Source organism: Haemaphysalis longicornis, unplaced genomic scaffold (genome assembly GCF_048455015.1).
Source record: "Haemaphysalis longicornis isolate Haplotype H1 unplaced genomic scaffold, Haemaphysalis longicornis Haplotype H1 scaffold_1, whole genome shotgun sequence".
In the NCBI taxonomy this organism is placed as follows: domain Eukaryota; kingdom Metazoa; phylum Arthropoda; class Arachnida; order Ixodida; family Ixodidae; genus Haemaphysalis; species Haemaphysalis longicornis.
In genome coordinates this window covers 24,248,568-24,269,272 of record NW_027526203.1, presented here as the reverse complement: position 1 = coordinate 24,269,272, position 20,705 = coordinate 24,248,568, and the positions used below count along the sequence as shown (strand labels likewise).

Below are 20,705 nucleotides of genomic sequence, written 5' to 3'. Positions count from 1 at the left end.
AGCTGGGCGTCCAGCTGCATTCGTTCAGACAGCTTGCGGTCCCTGATGCCCACTACTATCCGGTCCCGGATCATCTCGTCATTATTCTCAGAAACTGCACAACTTGGCCAGTGGGTGTAGCTCAGTGACGAACTTTTCGACACCTTCTCCTTCCCGCTGTTCTCTTCTGAAGAATGTTGCTCTTTCGTACACACAACATTTCTTCGAACTACGAAGTGGTTCTCGAACGCCTGCAAGACATTGTTGTAGCTGTTCTTCTGTTCCTCTGCCAACTTGAATGAGGCAAGGATGTCTTCTGCCTTGTCGCCCATAAAGTAGACCAATGCGTAGACTTGTTCCACCGCACATTTCGAGGCGAGGCCACTCACGATGCGAAAACGTTCAAAATGCCGCTTCCATTGCGGCCACTCACTTGGGCTTGCGAAAGTAAATTCCTCCGGAGGCCTGCATTGAAAACTGGACATAACCATTTTTCCTTCCTGGGCTTGCGACCCTTCCATTGGTGCCTTCGTAGCAGGTTCGAACGTACGCTGTCACCATGTAGTGTTCGCGGAGCACGAGAAACGTACAACCGACATGTCTGGCATTCAGTCTGAGAGTGCCTTTATTTTTCGGTTCTCCTCCCCGGTCCGCGCCCTCGTAATTCCTTCGTCGGGCGGGCCGAGCCGTCGGCTGCGCGGCGTCGGCTCGGGTTTCCCTTGCGTCTCGGCATAAACACACAGCACAGCAGGAGCCTTCAACGACCCTACGCGGCAGCAGAGTGCTAATGCGCAATCACGAGAAGTCAGAGTACAGGTACCCGGTAGACTGTGTGAAGCCAGTAAAGCTCCCATCGACCCAACGAACGTGAAAAACGTTGCGCAATGCCCCACGGCGATGACCGAACTCCTGCTTTCCTCACTCGTTTGCCCTCTTCTGTATAACTCGCCTGTGGCCTTGGCCACCCTCTTCTCGTCTTTTCCCCTCTCATATTGTTTGACCGCGTCGGCTTTTCCAGCTTAGATCGCACGCACGAGGCACAGGGCTGGCGGGCTAGTGCGGATTCTGCAGTGAAGGAGGGGCACCAAATAGCCGTTATTTTAGAAACTTGGGATTTCAGTTAGGTGTTTGCAAATTACGCGAGAACGCTCTAAATATATATGAATTTAAATAGGTTCTTAGCCCACTTGTCGCGTGAGACCGCCTACTAGGGCGGCAGTTACCTGTACCCCGATCATATGACACCTTGGTCATACAACGCTTTCGCGAGGTTCCTTGAAATGCGTATTACTGGGGTTCCAGTGTATAATATTAGCTTTTCAATAGTTGATAAATCAGATTTTTTTAAATGTGATAAATCTGAATTTCAGGTGCGGGTAAAGCAAGTATTTTGCCTCGAAATGCAACTTCACCTCAATGTGTGGCTGCCGTAGTGCATGCGTCATCACAGCCGTCATTGCATTCTCTGTCCTGCTCTGTTTAGCTGGCTTACTGTCATCAGCAAAAACAAAAAAACAAAACAAAAACAAACTCTAAACAACAAAGCTTTGTTGTTTCTTCTCCACACCGGCATTATACTATCTTCATTGCGCATGCACGAGGGACCTTGAACAGACCAGTACCAACAGAATCTGTGAGCATACTCCCCCTGCCGAAACCACTCGCAGATCATATTTCGTCTCGCTCTAAAAGGTGGATCCATTGTGAGAGAGGGTGCTCGGTGGGAGACCTATGAGGGTCCATCCTTGGGCGTCCTTGCTTGCAAGTTAGAGAATGTTGCGAGTGTGGCAGGCCACACGGCCAGCAAGGGAGCTAGCACGCATGTGAACAGGCCACTGACCAAGATGACGACCCACCCTACCAGCTAGCAGCAACCACATGTGTGAACGAGGCATGGGGGCCTAGAAGGTTTCCGCAGCGAATATGCATTTTTTCCAGAAAAAGGAGTAAAGACCTCCTAAAGACATCCTTCCAATTGGCTTAGTTCTTCAGGAACTGTGGGTGTGCTCACTTGTTAGTGTATGTACGTACTGTTGGCTGCAAAACATATCTGACCTAAATGTCGGACACCTGACGTACTTGTTGAGATAGTGTGTTGTGCAAAAATGCATGCACCAGTAAAAAGGACTGGTGTAATTCTGTTGGACATCTTCAGTGTTCTTAGTCGTGAGTGTGTGAACTCAACAGTGAGGTTCTGTTATGTGTAATAGCTCAACCTCTGAATTACCGTCAAGTAGGTACTTATTACTGGCACTTTGTACTCTTTTACTCATTACCAGAGGAGGTAATGAGAGAGGGAGAGGAGGTCCCCTCTTCAGTCTCTGACTCTGGGACCTCCTTCTGAAATCTTCTATTGTATACATTCTTGTTGTAACACAAAATGAAATAAATTCAAATTCAAATTCAAAATTCAAATTCAAACATACATAGGCTTCTTTGTAAGGGGTAAGTGACGGGGCATTTCGGCTAAAATGAGGCCGATTCAGGGCAGACTACTTGTTATTGAGAATACGGAACAGTAGGGGACCATGTGGAGGGGTCATTGCTACTTGAGCACTTGGCAGCTTCCAGTTGTTATCTTGTATTTCTTAATGTTTTCATTGGGGGTTTTTCTGCAACCGTACCTGACCCCTAGCTTTGTCCCTCTTGCCTCTTGACACTCAGGACGGCCACGTGTGCTTCTGGGGTTGCCCAGGAAACCTCATGAGCCGGATGTCATCACCTGGGGTAAGCGAATGTTGCACCCCTCGGCATAGAGTTTCATACTAATATATACTAGAGGGAAATCTGTCGCTGCAGTCGCGGGCCGCTGTGGGCGGCGCCATTGCCGCTAGCGACGTTCCTCGCCTACTTGGATTACATAGCCATATGGCTTCTTTTTTGTCTTGAAGCCAAAATCAACAAGAAAGGGTAACATTTTTTCTTGTTCATTGTGCATGAAGCTTCTACATAATCACTGACAAATTTATCTTCCCGGAGCTTCAATTTTATAACAACAAAACAAGTTTGATGAACCTTCTGCAGTAATATTGTTGCTTTTTGCAGCCAGAGCCAACTTTTCAGCCTGTTCATGAGCCATTCCAAGGACAAGTGAAATGCGCCTGCCCGGTACATGACGGAACGCTCGCCGAAGCGCGGCTCCCGTAGACAGTGGCGGCAGATTTCCCTCTAGTGTATATTAGTATGAAACTCCATGCATCTTGGGGCACTGCGGTATGCGCTCGTGGTACTCACTGTGGTACTCCCTTCAATGACTTCTTCAGAGGGGCATTGGAAAAGAGTCGGGGTGTGTGAATAGGGATTTTTGCTTTCAACGTGAATGTGAAGCGAATCATGAGTTTGTTCAAGTACGAGCAACTCATAGTGAAAAATAAATTTTCAAACTGAAGCAATTAATAAGCGATATCTAGTAAGAAAGCTGAAATTTAAACTTTCTCAATCATGCTGCAGTACCGACTATATATATATATATATATATGCATGTATATATATGTATGTATGTATGTTTACATACATACACACATACATACAGGGTGATCAAAGTTAAGTCGACAGGTTTTAAAAAAAAAAAAATTGGGCCCATCTCCCCGCGAGGGGGACTCGAGTAAATGCGTCGCATAGGGGGTGGGTGTATTGCGTTAACGTTTAGTGTTTGGGGAGTTGGTGGTAGTGAATGCGTTGTATCAGCAGCTTCTTGACGTAGTTTGAATGAGTCAAGGATATAAGGCGCGTTCGTAGCCTTTCATTCTGTGTCGGTTTTGTGGCGCAGTGGGAAAAGCACCATGTACCTCGCGTTCCGCCCGCAGGGTCGAGGGGTCGAAACCAAGCGCCGGATAGTATTTTTTTTTATATAGTGTAGGGGGAGGGGTGCGGACTACGACTACGGACGTCAACGCGGGTGACATCGTGAGTTACTGAAATGCTCTGCATTTAATAGGCGCTTAGATTTCCGCGAAGAAGACCTCTACAGTGAGGTTATGCGCCCAGGGGGACACCTAATTAGGAGGTAATTATTGATGTAGGCGGCTTAATTAATTAAAATTGATTAATTAACTTTTCAGTGGCTGCAGTAACCAGGCATGTTTGTATTGGAAAGTTAGACGCAATCGATGTATATATATCTATATATATATATATAGCCTGTAAAAAAATAAAAGGCTCATTAATTTGGACATTTTTCCTGTTGCATAAAAAAAAGCATACAGAAGCCGTCCTGCTGCTTTTACTTTCATTCATGGTATCACATTTTATATGAAGGCAAATTTCAGCTCGCATGGTGACCTCAACCACAAATTTTTCAGTGTACTTGAATTTCAGTTTATTTTTGCATAATGAATAGTACACAAGGTAATCAGGAGAAAATGCTGGGAACAGCTTGGCGGGCCCTGATTACCCTCGGTATTAGTGTAATTAGGGTGTGGCGGGATATTCTGGCAGGCTATGTGATAAAAACAATCCCCTCATAAAATGGAACTGTAAATGAAAGGTTCATGAACATTCATGTCACCTCTAAGAAAACAACCCTGCACATGGTTGCGGCATTGCCATGCTTGAATAGTTGGCCTGGTTAGGCATGCCCGCATGGATTGATAGTACCATTTTCACTTTCCAACCCTTGCTGGTCCCTTTCCTTGTACAAACCTTATTCATGAATTTTTGCTTTCAATACGCACTTGTGCTGCACACGCAAGATTGTTTTCCTGAAGGGCCGAATCCAAAAAGAGCCGAATCCAAAATTGGCACGAGTGTGCGATTATTGGTGGGCACTTGCAGTGTCTGGAAGCGAGCTTCACCAGTGCACAGGGGCTGCCCAAAAGCACCTGCCTCTTGCCATTTAGCCACATATCACCGGTGCACTGCAGGAGAGCCCATTAATCACTAGTGGAAGAAGCCAGTGTGGGTTTGTGGCAGTCCATTGTGGCCCCTGAAAGTGCGATACATCTGGCGTCCAACTAGTTACACCTTTGTCTAACGAATATATGTTATAGCGAAGCTGTTTACCTCTACCTGTAGTATACATGCCCTGCATGCCTCGCGGCGTGGGGGTGCTCGAGCCAGGAAATGTCCATGAACAAAAATTGTGGTAGGGAGAGATGGTGTGGACAAATAGCGCAAGGTCTTCGATCGCGCAAGCTTGAACTTGGGAGTAGTGAGGGATAGCCGTCAACACCAGTACACGGCCGGAAGGGAACTAACAAACTCGACCAAACGAGCAAACAGACAAGCAAAATTCAACATCGTTGTCAACTTTTCCATTTTGCGGTGGCAGGAATGAGCCACGGTGCAGTGCATATATGAAAGTCAGGTCAATGCAATTCGAAAGCATTAAAGTGAAGTGCAAGGCAAATTGTTCCAAGCAGCAAGATTACAAAGCCCATTGACGATGTGATGCAGAAGCAAGATGCCTCAGGCATACAACTGGAAATTCATGTTTTCGCATTCACAACCCATTGGAAGTGCTGATGTACCAGTCATATTTCTTGTTTTGTGAATATGTGCAATCCAATGAAACTGAAACAGCTTCGTTCAGTAATCTGATGCAGTATCATTGGTTTAACTTGTGAGTTTTTTTTTCTTTGTTGTTGAAATAATTTCATGCCGCTTGCTTCTGGTGACCGTAAACAAGCTTTGATACCCAGTAATGCTTTTTCTTTTTTCTTTTCCGTAAAGTACGAAGCCAACACTTACCGTGCACGATCACAATCTCCAAGTGATTCATAGACTCCCCATTCATGTCTTGCGCATGTTTCAGGAATTTTAACAGGGCATTTGCAGTCTTCAACAAGGCATAGTTTCATGCATTCAAGTTCATTGAAGTAAATGCCCGTTAGCATTTTAGCATTTTTTGCTTTCGTAGTTATTCGAAAACACTGAGGAGTTTTTTCATAGTGCTATTTGGCTTAGGGCCCATTGGCATACCGGGTAATTGACATCAATACTCGAAAGTTGCAGTTGCACCCACCCCTAGTTCAGGTTCCCCGCCCCCATGACCTCCTGTCCTCTTGGCCCAGGGAGGCAGCGTCTGGTGCCTGGCTGTCAACCAAGACGAGACGTTTGTGGTGAGTGTCCACCAAGTTCCCTGCTTCTTCACTCCCTCACGTGTTCAGCTATGCTACCCAAGTGTGGCTGGCCACAGTTTTGCGCAGGTTTGAGTTTTCTCTCTGCAAGGGGCTCTTTCTTGGCTGCGACTTTCAGCAGCAGTGGCAATTTGTCAGCCACAAGAGAGGCCCGAGCAGCAGCCAGGATAGCTGCAGATGCTCTGTTTTTGCTTATTTTCACATTGCTGCTGCTCTCCCGTGCTCAGTGGGGAAAGCGTTATTCAAGGTTTTACCATGGTGATAGCGGCATTTTTTTTCCCCTGAAAAGACGACGAACGAAATTTTTGTGTTCCGTTTTTTTCGTGGCTATAGGTACCTATGAGCCCACTAATCATAGAATGGCTCATTGGATTGTCAAACGCAGCATAAATAATTATTTATTGTTCATCCATGTCAGCTTCGGTTTCGGTGAAACAAACACCGATGCAGCTACCATAATGGGAAGGCACATTTGACGGCACTGTTCTCGTCACACCCCAACCAATGCCAATCTAGGTGCGCGCGCACCAGACCGGCCCGATTGGCCGTAGTTGCACGTGGCATCCGTCCCAAAAACTGGGACGTGTGCACAGGGTGAAAAAGCGTGCGCCAACAGCACCGTGGCCGCCTCAATACGTCACGGGAGCCCTGACATCGGCCGTTTGGGTCGAAGTGCAGATGACGTCATGAGCTTGCTCGATGGCGCGGATGAGCTTTCTCGTGCGCTCAAGGATTAAAATTGATTTAAAATGTGCTCTACTGAATGGTTACGGTTTAAACTTCCAAAAGGGCATCTCCGTGTTCAAAGGAATCTTTTTACTCAGTTTTTTGAGCTTTGAAATTTCGTGTCAGTACTCTTTTAAAAAACTGTGCCCTTTGTGGTATATCTGCACTCATGCAGGGAAAAGGTGCTTCTTGGGTTCGAAAGAATAGAGGGGAGCCACAATACGGTAGCAAACTAGGTGAGTTGGAAAGTGCTCGCGATGGTCAGCGCAAACAAAAACACGGGAATAGAAGAATGGGAATGGCACAAGAGTTGTTAGTGCTTGTGTTGTCCCCACTGTTCCTGTGCTGTGTTTTTGCTTGCGCTAACCATCATGAGAGGTAAGCCCCTAAAGGAGCCATGATGACAAAATACAAGTTTGTGTTATTCGAAAGATTTCGTGTTTTACAGCGCCCCCAGCGCTTGTCCGAATGCAAACGATGCTTTATTCCCTGAGAAATTAATTAATTTAGGTTAAAACTTTTATTTTCCCGCAGAATCGTGCGTTTTCGTGGTCTGCAATGACATCACAGGAACTGACCGCTCTGCAGCCGATTGCGGAGCCTTGTTTACTGTTTGTGAATCTAGATGGCGCCACCATACCGTGGCAAGCCGTTTTCTGCCTTTGGTTTGTTTTTGACCGTATTTAAACCTGGCTTGTTTTTGTTCAGGGAGAAAATAATCGTTTCGTGAGACATAGTGCTCGCTCGACAAATATGGTCACGTAAGACACCGTTGCTTGCATCAATCTTGGTACTTCTATGTTTACGTGTGCTTTCGTAACTTCCCCTGTTTGTCCCGCTATTCTTACAGCTTTAAAAAGAATGTGCCCTAAATTTAAGCGCAAATAGCTCGTTCGACAAGCTTATAAGCTCTGCCTAATTTGCGTTTGCTTTTGCCGCCCTCCGCCAATCGCAGAGCTGGCTGGTATGACATCATAGGTTCTGTTGCGGGAAACGAGCTAGTGGGTCGCATGGCCATCCCCTCTTTTCCTAATTATGTAGCTTATTTGAGTGAAGTTTACGTTAAAAGTGGTGTCGGTATGGTTCTAACCAGGCAATCTTTTGAATGAACCAAACTTGTGTTTTCTCTTCATGGCTCCTTTAAATCTTCACTTTTACTCTTAAAGTGTAAAAGGAAGCTCGCCTATTCCAGTGGATTGCGGTTTTGAGAGTAGAAATGTACAACTTGCAGGCGCAGCAGTTGTTAGCGCAGATAATGCCAAATAAGTGAGAACAATGAAATTTTCTTTTTCGGGGTCAAGGGGTTTTGCAGGGGGACACCAGAACCTGCTGTGCCCATTTTTACCGAGGCATGTGTACACACTAGCCAGCATAACGCAGTTGGCAGTTCTGCGGGAGCAACCATCAGCTTTATTGACAGCCAACTCCACGGGTGGTTTCGACACTTTTGGTCAAATGGCAGCACTGCATGGCAGCACTTAGCTTCTAGGTGCCGGGCTCCACTGTGTCACAATTGTGGGCCCCATTTGCGACTTTAGCTTGGTGTCCCCTCCTTCCAAAAAGCGTGGGCTGGTGATGGTGAACCTTCAGTGGCGTCACGAACGCTGAAAGCCAACAAAAAGGAGGGTATTTGTGGTGCCATCTTGGCCGTGGTAATACCCAAGCAATGTTGAGAAGGAAGGCCTGCTGCCGTGCTCTGGGAACTCTATGACATGTCCTGTAACGTCACAAAAGAAATGCAAGGAAGGTGGGATGGGAAACATGAGCATACAAGGCATCATTGGCTGTTGAACACAGGCCGGGGAATCTACAAGAGGTGGAATATTGCCGCGAACCATACATTGGGTTTGCTTATTTGTGTTTTGCTTTTACCGCCCGGCTGCGCCGGTCTGCGTTATCTCTGCGCCAAGGGAAGCGCGTGTTCCATTCTTTCTTTCTGTGCCGCATGCGTTATCTGTTGTGATGGGGAGAGCGTTCCGATCTAACGTGAACGGCCCAGAATGATCTTCTTGGATCTACTATGTTCTCGATGCGAATCGACGTTTCGAGAACCACGCGCGCCGAAAGATAAAAGGCCTGCAGTGCGGACGCCGGGGCATTCGATTCGACGACACTCGCCTGTGCAAGTCACTTTGTTGACCGCTGCTTCGCCGTCTCTGTATTCTTTTGAGTTGTTAGGAGAGCACAAGTTCGCTCCAATAAACGTGTTTCTCATTCAACACAACTGCATCGTCCCTGTCTTCGTGACAATATTTCGGTTAATCCCCAGAACAAACAGCTATTGAGCCTTCAGGTGCCCTTCGAGTGCGGTTGACACCGTCACATTGTCACTCGAGAATTATCCCACTTCGAAATGTTGTTGTACCTTATTTTGGCTCTTGGGAAATCTTCAGGTATTGGCACTTGAATTAACGAGGCTCTACTATTTTGTGCCTGGCCACTTTGGGGAAGCTGTAAAGGCGTAGGAATGTTGAAGCCCTCTGTTGGGGATAATGGTTTTGATCGCTTTTGTTTGTCATATGCTGTATTTACTCACATAATGAATGCCCAACTTATATTAGCCATGAAAATTTGTCATTTTTTTTAACTCTCACATAACAAATGCACCCGCCCCCCTTCACGCTGTTTTTAAGCATAAAAAATACGTGGAAAAGCAGCATGTTACGGAATGCTACCACTTCATTATTTTCTGGAGCCCTGGCTCCATTTTGTAATCGCCTCTTCCTTGGTGGGCATGACGCCTGTTGTCTGACCCCCTTTGGCAGTGTGCCGCAAAGTGGGGCGCAAGGCAGAGGACCCACATGCCTGGTATTGAACTCACCTCAAACTGTGACTGAAAGGAGTGTTGCGGTAGCTCTTGGCTGGTTTCTGGCAAGCCAGGCGACTGCTCAAATCGAACAGGGAGCCCCATAATTGAACTACTCGTCTTTGAGTAACCTGAAAATGAAAACGTCACCAATTCAGGTGCACTTGGCACTGGAAGGTGACTGGAAATGCGAAAACCTAGCACAGTCAGAAACATCTGCTTCTGATCAGTGTGGTAGTAGAGTGCTGTAGGAACGTATGATAGTACATACCGTATTTAATCGCGTAATGTACCGACTTTTTTTCCAGAAAATTCGGCATGCATTTGGGGGGAGGCTTCATTACGCAGGAAAAAATTTCAACATATTTTTTAAAGTTCAAATTCCGCACAATAAGGTTGCTAAGAGAAGCGCGTCAGAGCTTTACCATTTCCGTAAAGACAACCTGGGTGATTATTTAATGGAATTTTTTTTTTATTCTGAACGTGCCAGTGGCTTCCTACTCGCCATGGAGCTGTCCTCCTCACTGAAGTCCCTTGCGGCTTCACATTCATAGTTGGCCCACAGTGCACCGTCTTTCGTGCCGTCAAGACACTCCAAAACTTCTTTTCTCACACCTGGAAACTTCCCTTTTTTGGGCCCACGAAACACACGATGATCCTTGTTCACTGACCAAAAACCTTGTTTTCTCCGTAGTGTACGCGCAGTGGGTCAAGACTGAAGTGCCGCCCAGCCGCGTGGCTTCCATGTGCATTAACGCATGCTCCACCACCTTCAGTTTAAAACCGTCTGTGCAGCTCATGTACTGGCTCATCGTACGGCACGCACCAGGAGCACAAAAAAAAAAGGTTGGAACACAGCTGGGGCGGCATTCTCGTAACTGTCCCTTTTGAAAACGTCCCTTTTGCGTCCCTTTCATCGTGACGTACTTCCGGTTAAGCAGTGGACGTGGGCAGCATGAAGAAAAGTGGGCAGTAGGTTTGCCGCGCTCGGGTTACGTCACTTCCGGTTGTTTGCTTTTAGCCAATCAGGGATCGCCAAAAGGGACACTTTTGAAAGGGACGCAAAAGGGACAAAACTCGAGAATACCGCCCCTGAACAACAGCACCACGGAGTGTCATGGCGAAGTCGCGCAACAGCAAGAGCAGGGGAGTGCAGAGTACATTTAGTGCTTTGTTCGCATGCCGCCAAAACCAGCTGGAACGGCAAAGAGCAGGGAAGGAGTGCAGAGTACATTTTGCGCTTTGTTTGTACACCACAACATTTTTATGTCGCAAGGTTTGTTTTGTGCTGAGCAGGTGACACACTGCAAGCGCGCAATTTTTAAATTGTGAACCGCAGTCATTTTGCTCACGTCTCCGGCTACTGTTGAGATTTTTTATAGTTGGAATGCGTTTTTAGCATTTCTGCGTGTACTGTGGCGTGATATCAAGTTACTGCGATCGTCTACAGCATCAGCAACCATGCTGAGATAAAAACATATCGCCGCTGCATTTTTTATTCAACGTGACAAAAAAGTAAATTCTTAAAAAGAAAAGTGGGGGAGGGTTCATTACGTGAGTGGGTTCATTATGTGAGTAAATACGGTATTTCTCTGCGGCCACTCGTACGAGGACTGTGCCTGGTGAATGCCATAAAGGGCAGGGGCTGTAGCGTGTTCGTCGGTGTCCTCCCCCCCAGGTGACGGGGAGCAGTGGGTCCGCGCTGAGCCTGTGGAACGTGGGCGAGGTGGTGAGCCAGTCCTCCAAGACGACCTGGATCGAGGCCTTCAAGGATGGCGTGGACTTCCCCCGGAACCTGGCCATCCTCAGCGCCTCGGGCCCCCTGTCCCTCGTCGTGTCCACCAATGAGGGGTGGGTGGTGTCCCTGTCCGTGGCGGCTCAGGGCGGCCTCCAAGAGTGCGATCCCACCTATGCGGTTGCTCTCCCACCCCCCGTCTTCCCACCCCCCAAAAAGCTGCAGTAATTTCATGCCTTCCCAGCTCCTGGTGGGAAGGCATGGAATTACTGCAGCTCTTTGCAATTCCCTCATGGGGAGGAGAAGGGGGTGACGTGCATTACACGATGTCGTGGAAAAATTTTGCGTGTAATTCAGGGTTCTCCCCAGGAATTTTTGAGGAGTCGAATTGAGAACTGGTAGGGGGTGAGAAGTTTAAGAATTAAAAATTTGCATTATACAACAATTGAGCTCTGGTCAAATGCCAGGTGTTGTGGGGCCGTGGCCAGGAGAACAGGGGATGCTCCTAAACAAAATAAGAAAGCGACAATCGCAAGCATTGACACTAACATTTGCATGCAGCTGGCAATCTGAGACTTCGAAGTCACTTCTTCAGGCTCCTTTTGATGTAACCGGCTGCTGCTGCCGTTGCTCTTGCACAGTCAGGGTTCCTAGCGGTCCTTGAAACCCTTGAAAACCCTGTAATTTAAAAATAGCATTTTCAAGGCCTTGAAACCCCTTGAATTTTTTAGGTCCTTAAATTTCCTTGAATTTCGTCAATGGGCTTCTGTTCCGCCAGTTTTTAGCGGATGCCTCTTGAACGCCTGGCAACTATGTACTGGAGCCAACAAGGCATCTAATCCAATCCACTCCTGTGGCTACTGCGCAGTACGACAGCGACAACAGTCTAGCGTGGTTGCAGCGGCAGCAACGATCAAAGCTAAGCCTACCCTACCGGTGTTGTGGGAAACATGGTGTGTGGATAGTCCAAGTCGTCTTCTGCAGCCGCAATATGCCGGGAAAATGCAACTTTTAGCACGCGTGGTTAAGGAGTGCTGCTTACAAAGAGTGGATTTCTCCGGACACATCGAACTCGCATCGAGCTAAGTACAAGGTATGTGCAAAAACATTCGACGTGTCGTCAATGGGGGAGTCTGCCCTCAAAAGTCGCATGAAAAGCGCGAAGCACGTGGAGAACATGACAGCAACTGCAGCGCATAGTACTGTGCGGAGCCACTTCACAGCTGTTGATAAGCAACGCATAGAGCCAACTCCTTCAAGTTCTTCAACGTCGTCGGATGTGAGCAGCCTGTGCAAAGCTCACGAGAGTGTGATCGACGCGGAGATACTGTGGACCCTGAAAATAGTTCTCTACTGTGACAGGCCAAGTAACATTTCCTGTCAACTTCGCTGCTCATCGCTGGGTAAAAAATGTTCCCGTCATCGAACGTGCCATTACCCTGTGGGGCGATGTGCAAAAGTACGTCGCATGTGCAAAAAAGAAAGAGGTGAACTTTCCGAAGTGTGCATCGTTCATCCAGCTCAGTGACTTTTGCCAGGACCCACTGCTGTTGGCCAAACTGAAGTTTGCTCTGGGCATCGCGATGATTCTAAAACCATTCCTCACGGAATATCAGCTGGACAAACCACTGGTGCTCTTTTTGAAAAGAGATCTCGATTGCCTCGTTAAGAAGCTTCTTGCGAGATTCGTGAAGTGCTCGGTGCTGTCCGCTTCCACAGGAGTTGTCGGCATGCTGAAGATGGACGTCGCAGACCCAAATAACCATGTATCATCAGAGAAAGTTGGTATTGGGCACGCTGCTGAACAGGTACTCAAAGCCGCGAAGGTGAGCGCCAAAGAGCGCCAAAGAAGGTGAGCGCCAAAGGATGGAATGCAAACAGTTCCTTGTAAGCACAACCAAGAAGATTCTGGAGAAGAGCCCGCTGACATACCATTTAGTTAGGAACCTCTCATCGCTTGATCCCCGTCAAATGGCCTCAAAGCCAGATGACTGCCTTGCAGGCTTCAGGAAGGCCCTAGATGCACTTATTGCAGTTGGTCGATTGGGTGAGCATGAGCGTGATTCTGTCCTTGGGGAATACACAGAACTTGTGCAAGAGAAGAAACCCAACCTGCGGCAGTTTGACAAACACTCTCTTGGCCTAGACGAGCTCTACCTTGAGCTGTTGAAGGGTGACTCATCCTACATGCACTTGTGGAAGGTTATCCGGCTTCTTCTCGTCAACCATCAGGTCTCTGTCGAAAACCTTAAGGATATCTCGTATGTGTCACAGCGAATTGTTTGTGATGCTGTAAGCAAGGCTGGCTGCGTCCTGAACATTGGAATAACGAAGGAGTTGCGGAAGTCTGTCGCAGCCGCACACAACTGCTGTCGGGCCTACTTGGAGGATACAAAAAAACAAGTGATGGAGCAGACAAAGGCATCAAAGAGAAGCCACATTGAAGAAGAGATACAGAGCATCAAGACAAAGAAGAAGAGGCTAGAAGCAACATTCGCTGATTTAACAGCCTGTGCCGACAACTACGCTCTGCAGGCGGAAGCCACAAGCGACATCACTTTGATTGTGAAGTCCAACAGTTTAAGAAAAACAGCAAACGAAAAGTCCCTGGAGCTTGCAGAGATGGATGAGAGCCTCAAGGGGAAGCTTCTGGAACTTAAAGCCTGAAGGGAAGCTTGGGGAACTTAAAATCTCGAGTCCACTGTTTGAAAATAGGCCCCTTTTGTGTGTCTGTGTGCGATACGTCCTAGATTGTGAGGTGAATCAGCAAAAGGGATGTAGAAATCATCCGAAAACAATGCAATGAAACCAGCATTAAATGAAAAATGTGCTTGCATTTTCTTCCTTGCAGTAAAATATGTGCTTCCATGCTGTGAAAGATGGTGTTGTGTTTTTCTACGATCTCAAAAAAATGTGATCTTAAGTCCTTGAAAATCCTTAGTTGGGGCCTTGAAAGTCCTTAAAAACCCTTGAATTTTTTTCTTCATGGTCGCTATGAACCCTGACAGTGGTCTTTTTTAGTTCCTCAGGCGCACATTTCAAACGGGTCAGTTGGAGCGGGGGGGGGGGGGGGGGGGGGGCGGGTTGGAGAACCCTGGTGTAATTGGTCGATTCCAGAGTTCTCTTGGTATCGGCAACCTTGCAGTGCTAGAAAATTGATGGTAACTTTTCAGAACACCACTCTAAAAGTTGTGTGTGGAAGTGTGGAATGCGAGGTGTGGAATGTAATTCCTTTTCTTTTTCTTTGTAGAGCACAGTGGTAAAAGCCGAAGCACACGGCAAGAGCAGATATGTCAAAAGAAAGGTGCACTGATTATAACACGTCAATATTTTTGCAGCATCAAAATATTCAGACAAGTGTGTCATTTTTTAGGTGTAATTTTTATTGATTGTTATGGTGTTTTATTTGCGGTCATTTGTTTTCAGCTTCTCATGGGCATGGCTGTGTGTTCGCTGTTGAATGCCTAGGAGTCCCTCTTTTTAACAAGTGTTAATTTGCATATAAAGCTTACTTGTAGAAGAGCATAATGGTCCATTCCCATCAAGCCTAACCAACTCTAGCCACACCTATTAGTATGCACTAAAATGAGATCATTTGGTTTGCTTCGTGAAGACACTATTGAAAAAGCATTTGCACTACACAAGTTACTTCTGTGGCTAATTTTAGTCAAAAGCAACTGTTCAAGCAGCAGGAAAGAAATCACCTGCAAGGTCCTTACATCTGAAGCAACAAAGTGATCGTTTATCAAGTAGACATCATATCTGCTTGAGGTTGCATGATCTAATTTTTTTCTCACGACTACATCTGGCTACTTCGAGGAGTTATTAATAGAAAATCTCGAAAACACTTACCTGATTACCTTCTGGCTGTTGATATGCGCAAGGCATTTGATAACGTCTGCCAGAATGTCATTCTTCAAGAACTTGCAGCTGCATTCTCCAGTCAGCGAGCTCAGAACTGGATGTGCAGCTTCCTGGAGCACCGACCAATTCGATTCCACAGCAAGAGCTCCCAGTGGGCACCTCAAACTTTATTTCTTGATAGGGGAGTTCCCCAAGGATCAATACTCGGCCCACTGCTCTTCAACTTCGCCATAAACAGAGTGGCTTGCGCACTAATGTGGAACACCTCAGCCCGATTTGCTATTTACGCCGATGACATTGTCATCTGGATGGAAGCGGCTGATTACAATTGCAAAGAGCGCATGCAAACTGAACTACAGGCAGCAGTATTCAGCCTTGAATATTTCCTCGCAGAGCTTGGCTTGGAACTTTCACCCAGAAAAACAGAATTTCTGAATATAGATGCACGGTGACTAACAAACCCGGCCGAACAACTGACACTTCAAATGGGCACTGAAACTTTAACTCCGAAAAACGGCACTATCCGACTACTTGGTGTCTAAGTTAGCAGCTGCAACAGTCCCAGTGCTTGGATTCGTACCCTATGCACAACCTGGCAACAGACAGTGCACCTTATATCAAGAAAATTCGGCGGATCCAGCCAACGGGCCTGTCTTGCGCTTGTGCAAGTGGTGGCGATCGGTAGAAGCACTTATGGAATACCAGCATACATTCTGTACGGGACCTGAATGCCCTGTACCGTGCAACAATCCGGGCTATCACTGGACTCCCTAAACATACCCGCATTGATATCCTCGAACAGGCCGCTCCCCCGCACGGGGCACCTTGAGTAATCTTGGTGACGGTACTGGCGATACCGCGGACCCCGAGCCCCCAACATAAACTGTAACCTACCGTGGTGATGTGTTTAAAGGTGAAGGGTAGAAGCCTCAAACGGTGGCCGTCGGAGCCCAGGTCAAGCTCCGGCGGATGGGCTCCCTGTCTGTTTACCAGGCAGGGAGCTCCGGGACCTCTCAGGCTATCAGGGTAAGGTTTGAGAAGAAAGTACCCCCGTCCCCTGCTTCTTTTACATGCCATATGGTAAATCGTAAATCCCCCCCCAAACATGATCGGCCCCTGAAAAGGGGCCGCACCGAAGGTTCATTTCCGCCACTCCCAACCCACAGTCTTCCAAAGCCCGATAACTACCCACGTTTTTTGGTGTTGGAATCCAGTGACCAAGAAAAGCCTCTTGCATCACAGTCCGTGTTTCTAATATCGAAATTTCTGGAGGGCATCATTGGTGACAAATATAAGGCCAAAAAACAAAGAACTGGAGAAATCCTGGTTGAAGTACACAACCAACAGCATGCAAAGATCCTCCTTGAACAAACTCACATAGCCAATCTTGAAATCAGGGTGACACCCCACCGGAGCCTGAACAGTACTCAAGGTGTCATCTCTGAAGTAGACCTGATGAATGAGACAGATGCTGACCTGCTGGAGGGCCTGAGAAATCAGGGCGTGACAGCTGTGAGGCGCATAACTATGAGGAGGGATGACAAAGTAGTTTCGACCAAGCACATTATCCTTACTTTTGACCGGTCCACACTCCCAGAGTACGTCAATGCAGGTTTTGTACATTGTAATGTCCGGCCCTACATTCCAAACCCGCGCCGCTGCTTTAAGTGCCAGCGGTTCGGGCACGGAACCAACTCCTGCCGTGGTCGTCTGACCTGCGCAAAATGCGCTCAGCATGATCATCCATCTGATAATTGTTCATCGTCAACCCTCACCTGCGCCAACTGCCAGGGACCCCATGCCGCCTACTCTCGAACGTGCGAGAAGTTTAAGCAGGAGAAGGCGATTATTAATGTGAAGGTAACTGAGAACATCACCTTCCCAGAGGCGCGAAAGAGGTTCGCCTCTTTCCCCCTGGGGAGGTACGCCGACGCGGCTCGCCGGGGGGCGGAGCGGCGTCTGGTTTCGGCGGGGACCCAGTACCGCGAGTCGGACTTGGTACCGCCCCCGCCCCCCCCAGGGTTGCCCCAGGCAGCCCAACCAGCCTCTGCACCGCTCGCTCACCCAGCAGCAGCTGTGGTGGCAACAACATCTGTTGGGGATGCCGTTGCATCCACTGCTTCCTCTCCACCGGCCCAAAGCACATGCAAAGGCACGGAGATGGAGACGGAGGCAGTCGCAGCGACCCCCTCCGCCGCCTCACTGCCTTTGCCGTCTGTCGTGCTCCCCACGCCTTCGGCACTGGCAGCGCAGGCAAAGAACACCCGAAAGGGTACCACGCCAAGGGGGCCCAGTCCGCTGGGCACCCCCTTGCCTTCAGATGACGACATGGACGTCGAGCCCTTCCGGCTTACATCGCAGCGGAAGGAACGGGCTGCGACGTCCAGGTCAGTAGAGAAGGTCAGAAAACCCCTCCCAAGAGTCCAAGCCCCGAAAGACCCTACATAAACAGTCACACTCCAGTAGCTCTGAACACATAATAATGGGAAGAGAAAACATAGTTCAATGGAACTGCAGAGGCCTTCTGAATAATCTTGACGACGTTTATGAGATTCTGCATGCCAATCAGCCAAGTATAATGTGTGTCCAGGAAACACATCTGAATACCAAACACACAAATTTCTTGAATAGTTACATGGTATACAGGAAAGACAGGGATGGCTGCACACACTCTTCTGGCGGTGTTGCCATAATCACCCACAAATCCTTAGCATGCCACCCTGTCACCTTGAACACCGTCCTCGAGGCTGTAGCCGTCCGCACAATAATATTTAATAGATTGATAACGGTATGCTCCATATACATTCCTTCTTATGTTGCACTTACGAGCACCGACTTCGAGGCGCTGGTTGACCAGCTGCCCGAACCATACATACTTACAGGCGACTTCAATGCACACAATTCTCTTTGGGGCTCATCTCGCACGGATGCCCGAGGTCGCCTGATAGAGAAGTTTTTAACATCCTCTGGAGCATGCCTTTTCAACAAGAAACAGCCTACATACCATAACATAGGACACAATACATACTCAAATCTTGACTTGGCTATTGGTTCGGCAATTCTCTTTCCATGTCTTGAGTGGGGAGTGGGCACTGACCCATATGGCAGTGACCACTTCCCCACTTCACTAACATATATAGGTAACGGCCCAAGCAGTTCTTCTTCCCATAATAGGTTCAATGAAGCACGAGCTAACTGGAACACATTTACAGACACATCGAAACTACACCACACATCCATAGGACACCTACACGTTGAAGAAGCCACCCAACTCCTCACGGCGCACATCCTCGACGCCGCGGAAAAGTCCATTCCCCACGCCTTTGGTGCCCCGCGTAACCAGCGGAGGCCGTGGTGGAATGAGGACTGCAGGCGGGCGCGAGAGGCCCAGAACAAGGCGTGGGGTATCCTTCGTCGGTACCCCACGTCGGGTAACCTCATTTTGTTCAAACGGGCCAAGGCGTTAGGAAAACGTGTGCGCGGTGAGGCGAAACGAGAGAGTTGGCACACCTTCTTGACATCCATTAATTCATACACAGACACACACAAAGTCTGGACACGTATACGCAAGCTCAAAGGACAACAGACACACAGCCTGCCCCTGGTTAGCACAACAGGGGACACACTTGAAGACCAGGCTAACACGCTTGCACAACACTTCGAACACGTGTCCAGTTCAGCACACTACACGAACACTTTCATGAAACACAAAACATCTGCAGAAAAAAAGCCCTTACACGACGAAGACAGATCAAAAACTTCTTACAACTCTGAATTCACTATCTATGAGTTGAGGGCTGCCCTGAGCTCGTGCAAACCTTCAGCTCCAGGCGCAGATAAGATTACATACACCATGATACAGCACCTACACCCAGACACTCTTGAAACACTCTTACACCTATACAATAAAATATGGCTTTCGGGGCACATTCCACGCTCTTGGAGGGAGGCCATAGTAGTGGCTTTCCTAAAGGAAGGGAAGGACCCTTCCTCTCCCGCCAGTTATCGTCCCATTGCCCTGACAAGCTGCCTGTGTAAGCTCTTCGAGAAGATGATAAACAGGAGACTTGTGTACTTCTTAGAGTACAATGGCCTTCTCGAGAGCTGCCAGGCGGGCTTCAGGGCGGGGCGATCTACCAACGATCAACTCGTTGCATTAGAGTCTTATATCAAAGATGCTTTCCTCCACAAGCAGTACTGTATGACAGTCTTCTTTGATCTTGAAAAGGCGTACGATACTGCTTGGCGGTACGGCATCCTTAGCGACTTGAAGTCCTTTGGCATGTCGGGTAACATGTGGAACACGCTTGCCAGTTACCTCTCTGAAAGAACGTTTCGCGTGCGAGTTGGAACTGCACTTTCTAGAGTTCATGTGCAGGAAAACGGTGTTCCGCAAGGTGGAGTTTTGAGTTGCACGTTGTTTATTGTAAAAATGAATTCCCTGAGGAAGGCATTGCCACCGTCGATTTCCTGCTCAATTTATGTAGATGACGTACAATTATCCTTTAAGTCTTGTAACCTGTCTGTCTGCGAGCGCCAAGTCCAGCTTGGTGTTAACAAGCTAGCTGGTTGGGCAGACAGCAACGGTTTTAAATTTAATCCAGGGAAGTGCACTTGTGTCTTGTTTTCCAAGAGGCGTGGCATCCGGCCGGATCCAGACATTCAACTCCACGGTGTCTCGATTGCTGTCAAAAAGGAACACAAGTTTTTAGGTATAATCTTTGACGAAAAGCTCACATTCATCCCACACATAAAACAACTAAAACATAAATGCTTAAAAACAATGAATATCCTGAAGGTTCTCTCGCACATCTCTTTTGGTGCTGACAAACAGCTTCTGTTGCGTGTTTTTACCAGCTTGATAGGCTCACGATTGGACTATGGCAGCGTTGTCTATGGGTCAGCCACTAAAACATCCCTCAGAATGCTGGACCCTGTGCTTCATCTAGGGCTCCGCTTGTCCTGTGGTGCCTTTCGGACTAGTCCAGTCGAAAGCCTGTATGTAGAGTGCAACAAATGGAACCTACAATGTCAGCGAGCATACACAGACCTTCTTTATGCGTTTAAAATTTCTTCCATGCCTCACCATCCTTTTAAATCAGTTTTTCATGATACCTTCATGACTGAACTCCTTTTAAATCGACCATCTTTCTCTGCGCCCTTCTCTTACAGAGTTAGAGAGGAAGCGTCAGAGCTTGTTGTCTCCTTTTTAGATACCATCCAAAGTTCTGTAACAGATCTCATAGCACCATGGCATCTCCGCCCTGTCTCATGCGACACATCATTCACACATGTAGATAAAAACCGAGCTCCCACATGTGCAATTCTGCAGCATTTCTTGTATTTGCAGCAGAAGTATGAGTGCTCTGAATTTTATACGGATGCCTCTAAGACTTCCACCTCTGTGTCCTGCGCGGCGCATGGGCCCGGCCTTAGTGTCACCAAAACTCTGAATAGTCATACTAGTATATTTACGGCAGAGGCTTACGGTGTACTTCTTGTTGTCAATCATATACTT

General features: G+C 47.7%; 1 protein-coding gene and 1 pseudogene across 1 annotated transcript in view; both read left to right on the top strand.

The window, feature by feature from the left end:
• Positions 1–20,705, top strand: part of LOC144175534 (tRNA (34-2'-O)-methyltransferase regulator WDR6-like) — a 161,844-nt gene that overhangs the window by 50,792 nt on the left and 90,347 nt on the right. Inside the window, exons 7-9 of the mRNA XM_077704610.1 lie at positions 2,644–2,706; positions 5,991–6,038; positions 11,267–11,439. Coding sequence (XP_077560736.1) covers positions 2,644–2,706; positions 5,991–6,038; positions 11,267–11,439 — 284 coding nt within the window. The remainder of the gene's footprint in view (positions 1–2,643; positions 2,707–5,990; positions 6,039–11,266; positions 11,440–20,705) is intronic.
• On the top strand, positions 11,556–14,323 carry LOC144173931 (uncharacterized; annotated as a pseudogene).